The 15,267-nt window shown below is 46.7% G+C and overlaps 1 protein-coding gene across 2 annotated transcripts in view; it reads left to right on the top strand.

Moving 5' to 3' along the window:
- LOC140728171 (fibronectin-like) overlaps positions 1–15,267 on the top strand; it is a 93,984-nt gene that overhangs the window by 32,599 nt on the left and 46,118 nt on the right. For both annotated transcript variants that reach the window (XM_073046473.1, XM_073046474.1), the window contains exons 13-18: positions 1,121–1,239; positions 7,649–7,817; positions 9,605–9,796; positions 12,444–12,569; positions 12,656–12,745; positions 13,799–13,993. In XM_073046473.1, the coding sequence (XP_072902574.1) occupies positions 1,121–1,239; positions 7,649–7,817; positions 9,605–9,796; positions 12,444–12,569; positions 12,656–12,745; positions 13,799–13,993 (891 nt within the window). The remainder of the gene's footprint in view (positions 1–1,120; positions 1,240–7,648; positions 7,818–9,604; positions 9,797–12,443; positions 12,570–12,655; positions 12,746–13,798; positions 13,994–15,267) is intronic.

Below are 15,267 nucleotides of genomic sequence, written 5' to 3'. Positions count from 1 at the left end.
GAGGAGTGAATATTGGCCAAGAGACTGCCACTAAATTACCTGCACATTCTCTAGTCTTGGTGCGGACAGTAGGGACAGTGAGGTACTTGGGACAAAGTTTTTGCTGTGCTGGCCTATCACTGCGGTTCCCTGGGCCATGTTACAGGCATGTTAATCACTGTGTCAATGCATGAAGAAGGAATTGGCCCCCAGTGGGCCATTGGCGGTCTGGACACGAGGTGGCTTGTCTCCGGAAGGACTTAGAAAGTAAGCATCCTTCAACATGCCTAGGTTCAAGTCAGTGAGGATCTTGCAGTTCTCAGTCCTTCTGATTCAAATTTAACAATAAATACAATGCAATAATGGGCAGTACGTGGATAGGCTTTGAAGGGAATGTGCTAAACACAGTCTAACGTGACAGGTTTGATGGACATCTTGGTTGGCCATGTACGAGTTGGGCAGAAGGACTGGTTTCCACGCTCTGACCCTATGCCCGAGTGCAAGTAGGCCAGGTGGGGAGGAGTGGGATAATGGTAGCGTGCGGATTGGTGAGGTGTCGGGAAGGCACTCTGATCAGACACAGTAATGCAGACCAATTAGAAAGGCAGCAGAAACTTCAGCATCACCATTGCCAACTGCTCATAGGGACATGGATGTTAGAAAAATGGAGGGCTCTGTAGGAGGGAAGGGTTAATCTGATCCCAGGGGAGGATAAAACTTGGCATATTCTAGCCCAAAAGGCCTGTACTGCTGAAAATGAAGAGCAACACACAAGGAGCTCGGAAGGTTTGGCAGCATCTACGGAGAGGACTGTCCTGCTGAAGGGTCTCAGCTCAAAATGTCAACTATTTATTTGCCTCCATTGATGCTGCTTGACCTGCTGAGTTCCTCCGGGAGAGATGGTGTGCTTCATAAATCAAAGGAAATTCTTAAATCAACTGTGTAATTGGGGATGGGGGGCTGGGGAAATAAAGAGCAGAAAACGATGCATGGTGAAATAGACCAGCTGGTCTGAGCAGCAAGCTTCTGTCTTTATTTGGACTCTGTTATTCTAACTCAGAATCAGGTTTAACATAACACGCATATTTTGTGAAATTTAACATGTGAAGTGAATTTTCGGCCATTGTAAATTGTCCTTCAGGAACTGGACCTGTGCAAGTGATAATCACAGAGATGGCGAACCTGACCAATTCGCATCCTATTCAATGGAACCCACCAAACTCTGTTCACATCAAGAGGTACATCCTGCGCTGGAGGCCTGTAAGTAAACCTGCAGTGATTGATACCAGTGTAGGATCTTTGCTGTCCTCGATTGTCTTGTCCTTCGGCAAGTAACAGTATAAAGGCTGTGCCTCCCTATTGCATGAATGAAGCCACTGGAGAAAAGTGCTGGTAGCTATGAAGCAGCCTCTTCATTCGACAAAGCAAGATAGAGCCGGCATCATACTGAGACCCTCTCTGGGAAAGGTCTCCTTGGCCCTGCCCTACTCATCATTTAATGTGCTGACAGATACATCTGGGTGAAACCCCTTCCAGAAATATCTCCACACCAATTCCCACACTACGCAAAACGTAAATGACAGATACAAGTTAAACAGTATGCACTTAAAATCACGGAGTACGTACTCCACAATTTGCCACTTTTATGTGTCTAAACTCATGCTGCCTGCTTTACATCACACTCGTAAAACGCGTATGCTAAAATGCAGCTCTTGGAACGAGTACACGCTGGCGTCCCGAATCGTTGGTAACTACCCTTTGCAACTGGTGGCTCTGTCTCACTAAATTAACACACACACCCCCCCCCCCCCCTTTTATATCTACCAGTTCAGCTCTTCGCGTTTGTGATTACTTACCACTGACATGAACAGATCCAGGTCTTGAGTGCTAATTTTAAAAATATTCACCCACTTAGACTGCTAATATCACTGGGCACATGATGGGTCACACAAAGGTATCCCACATCTGACACCAAATGTTGGTGCATGAATGAAGTCACTGGAGAGAAGTTTTGGTAGATATGACCCATTCCTGATGAAGGGTCTCGGCCCGAAACGTTGCCTACTCTTTTCTCACGGATGCTGCCTGGCCTGCTGAGTTCTTCCTTTATCTGTGGCGAAAGATCTAACAGTGGCCAGACCGCTCTGCCTGCCCCTCAAGCTGCATTCCATGTGCCGTTGAACAGCAAAGGCTCTTACAAAGCAAGGCTCTACTCCCAGACAAATTCTTTAACACATCCAGGGCACTGAGATCATTATGTCCTTTACACAGTACATTAGCTGGTGTGAAAGCCCCCTGGGTCCTTTCCTTGACATGTTAACTAGTGCGAAATTCCTGGAGAGAAGAGGATCATTTAAAAAGGTTGGCCTACAGTTGTATCCTTGTTGTGCTCTTCAGTCTGGGGCCAGTAGATGTGTACTGGGAAGGAAGATCTAAACCTTCTCAGGACGTGAAGTTACTTTTTGTAAGTTTCTGTGATGGGTAGTGAGCATGCCAAAGGTTCCGATTCATATTTATTTGAATTTGTATTATATATTTGTAATATATGTATTTGTGTTGGCGACCAACACGCCCAAAGAGGACAAAGGAATGGCAGATGGAATTTAATTCTGACAAAAGTGTGAAGGGATGCAATTTGGAAAGCTAAACCAAATTGGACAGAAGTTGAATGGTGAGAATTTGGGGGTCAAGGAATGTTCAAGCAGCACAACACAAGCAACAATAACAACAAGAGTGTGAAGTAATCCAAGTTGGCAGTGCTGTCCTTATGAAATGCTATATCAGAGATGTGACTTTCAAATACGATGTTGGCATGACAGAGAGCTGAGAGCCCATGGACAGTTTAAAGAGCAGTAGAGTTCTCTCAATCAATATCACATTGTTATCAGTAGGACCTTTAACTATTATCTGGTAGAATGAAGCACTCTGTTGGCTTTAAATCTCTTTAAATACCCTGAGGTTATGAAAGCCACATTCTTTTACCTGGATGCAAACACAGGAGGAGACTGGACTTTAATTAGTAAGCTAGTGCCTCTTAATTTTTTATGTGCAGAAGTCCACAGGGTTTCACAGTCATTTAAAACAGCCCGCAATTTACCCAACTCATTGAATTTATTTTACCGCAGTGTGATTTCAGCTAACAAACTTTTGGGTTCTCAGTATGGCTTTGTAACCATGGGTCGGTTGTACAAAATTTGCCTAAAAGCCGTTCCCCGGTGCTTCAAGCCCACCAGGTTTATTTATCCTGCTAGTTTATCCGGTTCACTTTCATGTGGCGAGCAGAGTAAGCCAGACCTGTCCCGAGTGTATCGCAGATTCCTGAAACATGAGAAGTAATGCATGGAAGCTGAAAGAATTCGCCACCCAACACCCACCCACCCACTGAAACCATGAACATTATCGAGTTCAATTTATGCTGTTCTGCAAAGCCATAGAACTGCCCGTCCATGTTGCCATACACTAATAAAATGCTGAATAAACTCATTTGGGCTGACACCCTTCACTAATGAACAGCCCCAGATGAAGGATCTAATGAAGACCCTACACAGCCTGAAAGATCAGCTGGATTCCTCTCCATAGATGCTGCCTGGTCTGCTGGGTTCCTCCAGCTGTTTGTCATACCTGCATCTACAGAATCTCTTGAGCTTGTGCAATACACAAATCCCATTTTCCTGCATTAGGTAAATAGTTCTTTCTGTCTTGACGATTCAAGTACTTGTTATGAGTGTCTCTGCCTCGACCACCTCCTCAGGTAGCACACTGCAGGCTCCAACACCCTCTGCTTGATGATAGACTGCCCCCTCCATCCCTCCTTCCTGACACGGTCAGCCTGCCCTTTGATTTCAAGGGTCACTACACAGAAGGGCTGGCCAGCTTGGAGGAAACAGGATGAAGCTTACACAATGTTCCATTGCTCAAGCCGTTCACAGTAAAGGACTTGTTATTTCCTGCTCGGTCTTGGCATATAATCAGGAGCCACCAGAGGCAGCCAAGTGTGCTACAACTTGAAGGCCCACACATTGGAAATTAAGACCTAAGACAGGCCTTTACCACATGCCAAAAGATTCCACATCTCTGAGGTTTCTTTTGATGCCCGTTCTACTTTTAAAACCAAGACAGCCTCTCCCCAGTGGCCTACCACCTGAAACCTCATCCACTTGCAAAATGGCCACCCGACCACATCTTCTCTGATGTGTTCTCCTGGTCCTCTACTAACCTGAGATCAAAGATGCCCAGAGTGGTTGTGAACCCTGCAGAGGTGTGAGTTCCCCCATTACTTGATCTGAAGTGAAGTTTAAGTTCCCTGGCGTTATCATATCAGTGGCTCTGTCCTGGACTAGCATGTGAATGCCATCACAAAGAAGGTACCCGACAGCACTTCCATTTTCTGAGAAGTTTGCATGGACTTGGCATGTCACCTAAAACTTTGGTAAACTTCTATAGTTTGTGGACAGTGAAGTGGAGAGAATGCTAACTAAATGCATCACTGCCTGGTATGGAAACTCTAATGCCCAGGTATGGAAAAATGGTGGACACAGCCCAGACCATCGCAGGCAAAGCTTCCCAACATTAAGCATGTTTACAAGGGACTCTGCCACAGGGAAACAGCATCCATCATATCAACAAAGACCTTCCTACCCCCCACCATCCAAGCCATGCTCTCTTCTTGCTACTGCCAGAGCCTTAGATCCCACACCACCTGATTCAGGAATAGTTATGACCCTACAAACCATCAGGCTCCTGAATCATTTTTCTTTGTAAATGCCTGCAAGAAAAGAATCTCGAGGTAGTTTGTGGTAACACACGCTTTGAAAATAAATTTACTGTGACTTTGACTTCCCTACAGGTCTGTCTTGGGTACAGCAAAGTAGGTGATGCCTCTGTTTTAGAGAATTAACTTCTCACTCTGCCGTAAGACCAGAAGACATAGGAGAAGAATTAGGCCATTTGCTCCATCGAGTCTGCTCAACCACTCCCATCGCAGCTGATTTATTACCCTTCTCGACCCCATTCTCCTGCCCATAACCTTTGACACCTTGACTAATGAAAAATCTATCAACCTACACTTTAAATACACCCAATGACTTGGCCTCCACAGCCATCTGTGACCATACGTATCACAGATTCACTACCCTTTGGCTAACAAAATTCTTCTTCTAATCTCCAGCAAGTACAGGCCCAGAGCCATCAAACGCACCTCTTACATTCCCAGAATAATTCCAGTGAACCTCCTCTGGACCCTCTCCAGTGCTAGCACGTCTTTTCTTAGATAAGTGATACAAAATTGCTCACGAGTGCAGTCTGAACAAAGCTGTATAAAGCCTCAATGTTACATCCATACTCTTGTGTTCCAGTCGTCTCAAAATGAATGCCAACATTGCATTTGCCTTCCTGCAAGTTAACCTTTAGGGAATCCTGGGCTCCCCACTGCCTTTGCACTCCTGATATTTGAATGTCTCCCCAATTAGAAAATGGTCTATGCCTTTACTCCTACCAAAGTGCATGACCAAACTCTTCCCAATCTGTCCATGTCCTTCTGCAGACTCATTGCCTCCTCAACGTTACCTGCCCCTCTTTGTATCAACTGAAAACTTGGGAACAAAGCCATAACGTCATCCCAACCATTGACATAACATGAAAAGAAGCAGTCCCAACACCACTTGTCACTGGCAGCCAACCAGAAAAAGCCCCCTTTATTCCCACTCTTTGCTTTCTGCCAGTCAGCCAATCTTCTATTCGTAATAGTATCCTTCCTGGAAAAACCATGAGCTCTTACCTTGTTTATCAGCCTCATGTGCAGCACCTTGTCAAAAGTCTTCTGACTCTCACTAACTCTCCTTTGTCTATCCTGCCTGTTGTTCCCTCAAAGAATTCCAGTAGATTTGTCAGGCAAGATTTCCCCTTGTGACTCCAAGAACCCTGAAACCTCATCCTTAAAAATGGACTCTTCCCAACCATTGAATTCAGGCTAATTGGCCTGTAATTTCCTTGATTCTCCCTCCTTCCCTTGAAGAATGGAGTGACGGTTGCAGATTTCAATTCCTCCGGAACCATTCCTGAATTCTTGATCATTACTAATACCTCCACAATCTCCTCAGCCTCAGCTAGTCCATTTGGTCCTGGTGGCTTACCTACCTTCAGACCCTTCAGCTGCCCAAGAACTTTCTCCTTAGTAACGGCATCTACACTCATTTCTGCCCCCTGACTGTCAAATGTCTCGCATACTGCTTGTGTCCTCCATGGTGAAGACTGACATAAAATACTCATTTAGTTTGTCTGCCATTTCTTTGTCCCCCAATATTTAGTAGCTCCTGCTATAAGCGAACAAGTGAGTGTGAACACTCTGATGCCCCCCTCCCCCCACTGGGGCTTACGTGTGAGCTTCAACAACCTGGACAAAGTGTCAGATAGACCTCCAAAGTATAGCTGGATAGTTTTGAAGAAACGTCCAAGAACCAGAGGAGTATTTCTCATTTGGAATAAGTCAGGAGACTGAAAAAGTAACCATTTATGCACAAAAAAAAGAGATTGCTAGTAATTGCATCCTGATTGCATGCTTCCCGCTGGACAAAATTTTTATAAAAAGCCCCTCAGCAGCTCTGCAATAATTTACTAGTCTGAAACAGCTTGTGATTTGGCACCTGACCAGCTGGTGAGCAGAAATGAGATTGGAAAAATCTTGTTAACCATTTAAAAATGTGGAGCAGTTACGTGGTCTGGGCTGGCCGTTGGTAGACTGCAGAGAGATCCAGGCACACTGTGGCAGTCAGTGTGCATGCATGGACATGGGTCTGCGTATTGATTACAGATCGTGTCTGCATGGGGTACATCTACAAGGGTGTAAATTGTGTACTTGTGCAAATGCCTGCACACATTCTACACACACACAAGCATGCAGACAAAATCAAATCAGAATCAGATTTGATATCACTGACGTATGTCATGAAATTAGTTTGATGGCAACAGCACAGTGCCCACATAAAAATACTATAAATTACAGTAAGAAATGTATAAAAATGATGCAGAACAAGTGAGATATGTTCATGGGGTTCATTGTTCAGAAATCTGATGGCAAAGGGGTGGAAGCAGCTCCTGAAATGTTTAGTGTGTATCTTCAGGCTCCTCTGCCTCCGCTTCGACGGTAGCAGTGAGAGAGCACGTCCTGGGTATTGTGGGTCCTCAATGGATACCGCCTTTTTGAGGCATCACCTTTTGAAGATGGCCTGGTTGTTGGGGAGGCTAGTGTTCATGAGGGACTGGCTGAGTTTACAACTCTGCGGCTTATTCCGATCCTGTGCAGTGGCCCCTCCGTACCAGGTGGTGATGCACCCAGTCAGAATGTTCTTCGCAGTACATCTGTAGAAATTTGTTAACGTCTTTGGTGACTTACCAAATCTTCTCGAATCTCGCTAGTGCCGCACTTGTGCACACACACACAGACGCGCGCACACACACCACATCCAGACACGTGCACACCCATATCCACATGCACGTGTGCACACACACACAGGCATTCACTCTCACCAGATCCGCACACGCGTACACACTCCACACACACTCAGCAGATCAGCGTGCGTGCACGTGGGCATGCACACACACAGCAAACGTGCACACTCACATTGCCTGAGGCCACCCTCTAACCTGACTGGTGGGTGTGTGTTTTGAACAGAAAAACTCGAGGGTCCAGTGGCGCAGCGTGACCATTCCAGGCAACGTGCACTCCTACACCATCGATGGCCTGAAGGCAGGCCTCATCTACGAAGGCCAACTGATCAGCATCAGCCACTATGGCCAGCGAGACACCATCCCATTTGAATTCTCAACTTCTATTGCATCTCGTAAGTACAGATCTAGTTGGGAGGGGGGGGGGGGGGGAGAGAGCTCTTCCTCCTACCCCTACCCCTCCTCCAGCCTTTTTGCCAGTGTTACAGAGTGGGGATATTGGGTGGCAGCACACAGCCCCTTGACTGCAAAGGTCCTGTATCTGCCTGTCTATCTTGTTGTGACTTAACTGCAGGAGCGAGTGAAGAGATCACATAATCATTCACCGCAGCCCCTCCCCATCCTGTGTCGAGGCCCACTCTCTAGTATGGCCCTGCACATCCCTCTCCTTTGCCCCGCTTGAAATATTGCACCGAATGAGCATGCGATCACACTCATGAGTGTCCTGGACACAGAGAGAGGTGAGAAGGGGCACCCTCCAGTCGACAGTGGCCTGCTTTGCACCATGAACCAAACCCCTGAAAAAATGGTACTAAATAAGCACCAGACCCTGGTCTTAATTTGAGCTGTTGATGGCATAGGTGTGATGTGTGGGAATCTTCGTGTAGGATACTCAACAGCCATTGTGATGTGATCTAACCGTCCCATGGTTAAATTTATTGTTTGTATATCCATGCCCAACAAGAGTCTATCCAGTTGACAGAAGGCCAGGGAGAGATCAGCATCACCCTGGTAGGTCAAATATGATGGCAGTATATAGTATTAATGGTAAGACTCTTGGCAGTGTTGAGGATCAGAGGGATCTTTGGGTCCGAGTCCATAGGACACTCAAAGCAGCTGCGCAGATTGACTCTGTGGTTAAGAAGGCATACAGTGTATTGGCCTTCATCAACCATGGGATTGAGTTTAAGAGCCGAGAGATAATGTTACAGCTATGTAGCACCCTGGTCAGACCCCACTTGGAGTACTGCGCTCAGTTCTGGTCACCTCACTACAGGAAGGATGTGGAAGCCATAGAAAGGGTGCAGAGAAGATTTACAAGGATGTTGCCTGGATTGGGGAGCATGCCTTATGAGAATAGGTTGAGTGAAAACTTTTTCTCCTTGGAGTGAAGGAGGATGAGAGGTGACCTGATAGATGTGTATAAGATGATGAGAGGCATTGATCAGGTGGATAGTCAGAGGCTTTTTCCCATGGCTGAACTGGTTGCCACAAGAGGACACAGGCTTAAGGTGCTGGGGAGTAGGTACAGAGGAGATGTCAAGGGTAAGCTTTTTTACACAGGGAGTGGTGAGTGTGTGGCATGGGCTGCAAGTGATGGTGGTGGAGGCAGATATAATAGGGTCTTTTAAGAGACTCCTTGAAAGTACATGGAGCTTAGAAAAATAGAGGGCTATGGGTAAGCCTAGGTAATTTCTAAGGTAAGGACATGTTCAGCACAGCTTTGGGCCAAAGGGCCTGTATTGTGCTGTAGGTTTTCCATGTTTAGATGTCAGGATTCCTGTTGCTCTTCTTTCAAGGATTCTGCACCACTTTCAAATGGCTGTCTCAATTTTTAATGCTGTGTCTTCTCCCCTGATCTAATTAGCCAACTTCAGGGCTCAATTGGTATACTTCAATGAAGCCCAAAGCAGAAGCCTTTTCCCTGTCTCCAGAGCATTAACTCCGTTTCTCTTTCCATGGATGCTGCCTAACCTGCTTCGCACTTCCAGCAGTTTCTGCTTATGTTGCAGGTTTCCAGCGTCTGCAGTTTCTGTGATCTTTCACCTCAGTCGTATCATCATCTCTGCTCAGGCGGACGCAGGCCAGGCCTCGTAACCCTAACCCAGCGAGGTTCTGACAGATTCTCAACCCTAAACTATTGTCATCATGTGTTTTGTTTTGTTTTTTCTCCCCTCTCCAGCAACTGACTATCCAGGCATCACAGATGTGAGTGATGCGGAGAACCGGATTGTTGAAACATCGGACTCCGAATCCATCACGGAGGTCACTTCTAGCAGTTTCGTTGTGTCCTGGTCATCTGCCTCTAACGTGGTGTCAGGTTTCCGGATCAAGTACGAGCTCAGTGAGGACGATGCTCAGCCCCAGTACCTGGGTAAGTCTGGTCGTTGTCCCCACCTATGGCGTTGTGCAGGCGCGAGCTGGTATCGAGGGAAAGGCATGAGGTGTCTGCTTGGGTACCCCCCTCGATTTATGAAGTGAAGACCGGTGAGATGGAATTCAAACACAACTAAAACAGATTCTTTGGAATAAATCACATCCCTTTAGATCAGAGATGAGGAGGAATTTCTGCTGCCAGAGGGTGGTGACTTCATTGCCGCGGATGGCTGTGGAGGCCATGTCTGGGTATGTTTAATGTGCATGTTGATAGATTTTTGATCAATAAGGGTGTCAAAGCTTACAGAGAGAAAGCAGGAGAATGGGGCTGAGAGGGATGATAAATCAGCCTTGATGGAATGACAGAGCAGACTTGATGGGCTGAATGGCCTAATTCGGCTCCTGTGTCTCATGGTCTTGGCGTCTTCAGCATACCCCCACCCCTCCAGTCTGTGCTGACCCAGTAAAGAACCCATTTTTATATGAATTCTACAGTATATTGTCTCATTCTGTTCTCCCCACCGCATACACCCACCCCCACCCAAGATTATTCCGCTCTACCCAATAAGGGCAGTTTGCAGACCTGCATACCTTAGGGATGTGGGAGGAAACTGGGGACCTGGAGAAAGCTGGCATGGTCATAGGGAGAAGGTGAAAGCCTCCACGCAGGTGGTGCCAAGGGTCAGGATTGTGTCTGGCTCACTGGAGTGGCTCTTCCTCAGTGAACTCTTGCACTCTCCCACAGGTCTCCTCAGAAGGGGCTCTTACTGAACCCTCCTCCAGTGCTCACCTGAGCCTCATCCTCCCACCCGTTGCCAGTGCCTCTGCCCTGATGCCTCTCCAGGCTTCTTTAGGTCTGTGCTCTGGGGGGTGGGGGGGGGGGGAGCGGTTTCTTCTCCCTCATTTGGAAGGGTAACTGCATAACAGAGGAAGGCGTGACCAAGCTAACGTGACACTGACACAATGCTTGCTGGAGCATTGGGCCCTCAACAGTCTTAGCTGACAGGCCAATGGGCTGGTGGTCTGGGTTGAAGGGGCGCCTGCCTGCTTTGAATCAGATGGGAGCTTGACTTCTGTTACAGATGAGCTAGTAGCTGACTGAACTTGACAGGACAGACTGGCAGGATAGCAGGAGGGCAAGGGGTTATGTTCAGATTCTGACCTTGACATAACCCCTTGCTGCAGGAAGCATCTGAAAGGGAAAGTCGTATTGATCGATCTCATTGAAGTATAACTGGAGTGTAGTCAACGTCTTCACCAAGTTACTAAGCCTGCAGTAGGCAGTGATAATGACTAGGAGTCTGTTGTAGTAATGATGGTTGATGAGTAAACATCAGCTTGGATCTCATTTGGAGCTTCCCTTTACTATTTGGCATCATTTATATCTACCTGAGAGAGCTGATTGCCCCTCAGTTTAATGCCACGTTGTAAAATCTACCCGTGAGTGGCATTACCATAGAAGCAGGATTTCTGTGTCCATTCCCTGCATTGGAGTTCAAAACTGTTTCCCTTCAGACCGTCTATCAGAAAGCAGCAGTGGTCGCTTCACCACTGGTATAGGGTGGGAGCAGGCGTGGCAGTAGACTGTTCCTCCCAGAATCATAGCCAGAATGAATGGGTTCAGCTCGCGGCCGGTCTTGCACGGGGAGGGTCTGGTAGTGCCACTGGCCCAGCCGACATCACAATGACTTGTTCTAATAGTGCACTCTTAACTCGGATGTAATGGGGTTATGGCTGCTGACCAAACACAGGGTCAAAGAGGCAGGTATTAAGAATCAGTTTAAAGGGGAAAGGGAACATGGAGATGTTTAGGGAGGGAATTCCCAAGCTCAGGACCATAGCAGCTACCAATGATGAAGCTTAAAATAAATTTGGATGTACAAGAGGTTAGAATTGGAGGAGCACTAAATTGGTTTAGTATTATCCCATGTACTGAGGTAGAGCATCGGAACTTGACTTGCACACTTTTCGCACAGGACAGTTGATTACAACAGTGCATTGAGGTAGTACAAGGGAAGACAATAACAGAAAGCAGAATAAAGTGTTACAGTTACAAAGAGAGTGCAGTGCAGGCAGATGATAAGGTGCAAGGCCATGACGAGGTGAGGTTGGGTTCATCTTGATGTACTATGAGATGTTCATTAGTAGGGTAGAAGATACCCTTGAACCTGTTGTTACATGCTTTCAAGCTTTTTGCATCTTCTGCTTGATGGGGGAGTGTGATTAGAGAGAATATGCAGGTTGGGTGGGGTCTTTGTGATTATACTGGCTGCTTTAGCAAAACAGCAAGAAGTGCAGACAGAGTCCAGAGAGGAGGTCTGGTTCCCATGAAGTGCTGAGCTGTGTCCTCAACTCTCGGCAGTCTCTTGTGGGTCACAGGCAGAATGATTGCCAAGATGTTTTCTATGGTGATCAATAAAAACTGATGCCAGTCAAGATGATACACCAGATTACTCCAAAAGTTGTTGGAGACTTGAGGGGTGTTGAGGAGGCTGCAGATAAGGGAAGGGTGAGACTTGCAGAGTTGAAAATATGGACAAGAGCTTTACAGTAGAGCTGCTGGACTGTACAGATTTATGTAGGATATTGGGAAGCCATGGCAAGATGGGTTTTTCTTCTAACGATCTTTCCCATTTGACTTCCAGATGTTGCAAGCACAGCCACATCTGTTACCATTCCCAATCTGCTGCCAGGGCGCAAATACATTGTGAATGTTTATGAAATTTCTGAAGATGGAGAGAAACTGATTCTAAGAAAGACGCCCACAACAGGTCGGTCACCGTCTCGGGGGACAGCTCTTTTGCACAAGCAGTAATATTTCTCAACTTATTCAATAACCCTCTGCCTTTCCTCACAGCACCGGACACTCCCACTGATTATAATGTGGACAAAGTGGATGAGTCCTCCATTACTGTCAGTTGGTCCAGTCCTCAAGCCCCAATCACAGGTACCTTGACCCTTGTGTACAATATTTGAAACAACAGGATGGAGCTGTTTAGAGATAGTGGGATCTGTTCTGAGATATAAGGAGAAAAGTGTAAATTATTTGTTTTAAATTCTGGGATAATAACTGTTCCTTTACCTTTTATTTGGTATCAAAGCTAGTGCTTATTGACCATACCAAATGACTTTAGAACTGAGCGGCCTCCTAGGGGCATCAAAAGTCAACCACATGGAGCATGCTCTGAATGACATATAGATCAGACCAGGTAACAATAGCCAACTTTGTTCCCCTGAAGGATGTAAGTGAAAAAGGTGGGACTAACAACTATCCGTTAGTTTTAGTAGTGATCATCATGAGTGACCAGATTTATTTTTCATTTAAGTAAAATTTCACATTTGAACTCTAGTTCTGAATTGCACAGGTTTTTGGGTTTTGAATCCCAATAATTTAACCATTGCAATACCACAAGTATCAACTAAATTTCAAAAAGAGCCTTTGTTTTAATCCAAGTGCAAGTTTTACAGGGGTGCACCTTAATTAGGAGGCCAGTTAAGAACTTCAGATGACCAGTTTGCCGCCAGGACTAAGTAGCGCTGAGGTTCTGTTGAGTGTACCACATGACTTCCTGGCTTCCCTTGTATCCACGGGGAGGGGGAGGTCTTTGTGAGAAGAACACTGTTCCAATTCCCCGCATGTCTTGACAGAACTGAGGAATACAGTGATGCCCACAGCTGTTGAGCAGCCCGAAACCCCCTGGCTCAAAAGACATTTTGAACTTATTTGCTCTTAAGACATTTTTAATTAAATGGGAGGTGAAAGGAAGGAATAGGCAGGAGCGGGAGACGGCTTGGAGCCAGTTGAAGATGGTGGAAATAATCTGTTAGACGGACAGCATCTATGGAGAAAGAAATACATTTAATATTTGAGGTCAGAATTGGAAAGGAGTGAAAACAGAAGGTAGCAGAGGGAGTATTGGGTGTTGCTGATAGTTTCACTGCAAGAGGAACCGTATTGCTTATGGTGTGGCTGACGGATTATCTGGGTTTCACTCTGCAGGTTATCGGGTGGTGTACACACCGTCTGTGGAAGGAGCCAGCACGGAGATCATCCTGCCCAGCACCAGCACCAACCTGACCCTCACCGACCTCTCCCCCGGCGTCCTGTATAACATCAGCATCTACGCTGTGGAAGAGAACCAGGAGAGCGTCCCTCTGGTCATCCAGAAGACTACACTGGGTGAACCACACCCAGGTACGATGTTAGTCTGTGTGGGCCGTGGTGGTAAAGGGGTTAGTGTCTGTTGGGTTGGTGAGCACTGACTACTAGCAGGCAGGTATGCAGAAGAGCCAAAGAAATGGTGGGCAGAGAAGGTCCTGCCTGCATGTATTTTAAAAGGAAATAGCAAGGCTGTGTCAGTTGGTACTGTTGCAAAGGGTGACCTTCCATTACTAAAGACAAGGAATGGCGAAGGACATTGGGTAGTGATGGCATCTGAAGCTATACTGGAGTGCCCAAGCACATATTCAGCATGAAGGGCCACCAACAACAGACTCTGTCCTCTTCATACAAGATCCACCAGTTGAGCTGTCAGCTGATTCTCGCCTCAGGAGCCAAAGATGGGAAGGAACTAAATTATTGAGAAGCCCCTGAGTCCAGTTGGCATTTTCAAATAGCCACTTAATTAAACCTTCATTCCATCCAGTTCTACTGCTTCACCGATCTCCTGCCAGCTTGTACTCCTTCCTCTCCCCCACCTTATTCTGACATCTTCCCGCTTCCTTTCCAGTCCTGATGAAGGGTCTCGGGCCAAAACATTGACTGTTCATTCCCTTCCATAGAACGCTTTTGTGCTGAGTTCCTCCAGTAGTTTGTGCGTGTTGCTCAAAGATATCCAGCATTTACAGAATCTCTTGTGTTTATCCATTTCTCGTGGTCATACAGCAAAGAAAGAGACATTTAGGTCCCAAGACTGTGCCAGCCGTCGAGTGCCCCATCTGATGATCTTCAGCCCACGTTTTCAGAGCCTACCGCTCATCCACGCACTAGGGCAATTTATAGTGGCTGGTCAACCTACCGAGCTTCATTTGGGGGGTATGCAGGAGGAAACTCGCACAATCATGGGGAGAATGTGCGAACTCCACCCAGGGGGTCAGGATTGAGCTCAAAGAAGCTCTCTTGCATGAAAACAAGGGAAGGGGTGTGGGTAGTGAGCTAAGGGTCAGGGGTCAGTCAGCTTTAGCACTTTGTGTAACTGTTCACTTGAACAATATTTCCAGCTTGTTGTAGTAAGCAGGAAAATTGTGGGGTCCCACCAGCGGATGAGATGGACTCTGGGAGGAAAGCCATCGACAGCTTGGACCATGCTGTCAACTCCTGTGAGGTGGAATTGGCCTTCAGACCATGCAATGGTGACTGGGAACCGCGTTCCCTGTTGAACGTCTGCTCCAAAAGAGACACTGCCAGCAAGGGCTGTTTCTCGTCTCTTCTCTTCAGTTTACACGTCCTGTCGATCGCAGCCACTGCCA

The sequence above is a fragment of the Hemitrygon akajei genome, chromosome 5 (assembly GCF_048418815.1).
Source record: "Hemitrygon akajei chromosome 5, sHemAka1.3, whole genome shotgun sequence".
In the NCBI taxonomy this organism is placed as follows: Eukaryota; Metazoa; Chordata; class Chondrichthyes; order Myliobatiformes; family Dasyatidae; genus Hemitrygon; species Hemitrygon akajei.
This window is presented reverse-complemented; position numbering and strand designations above follow the sequence as displayed.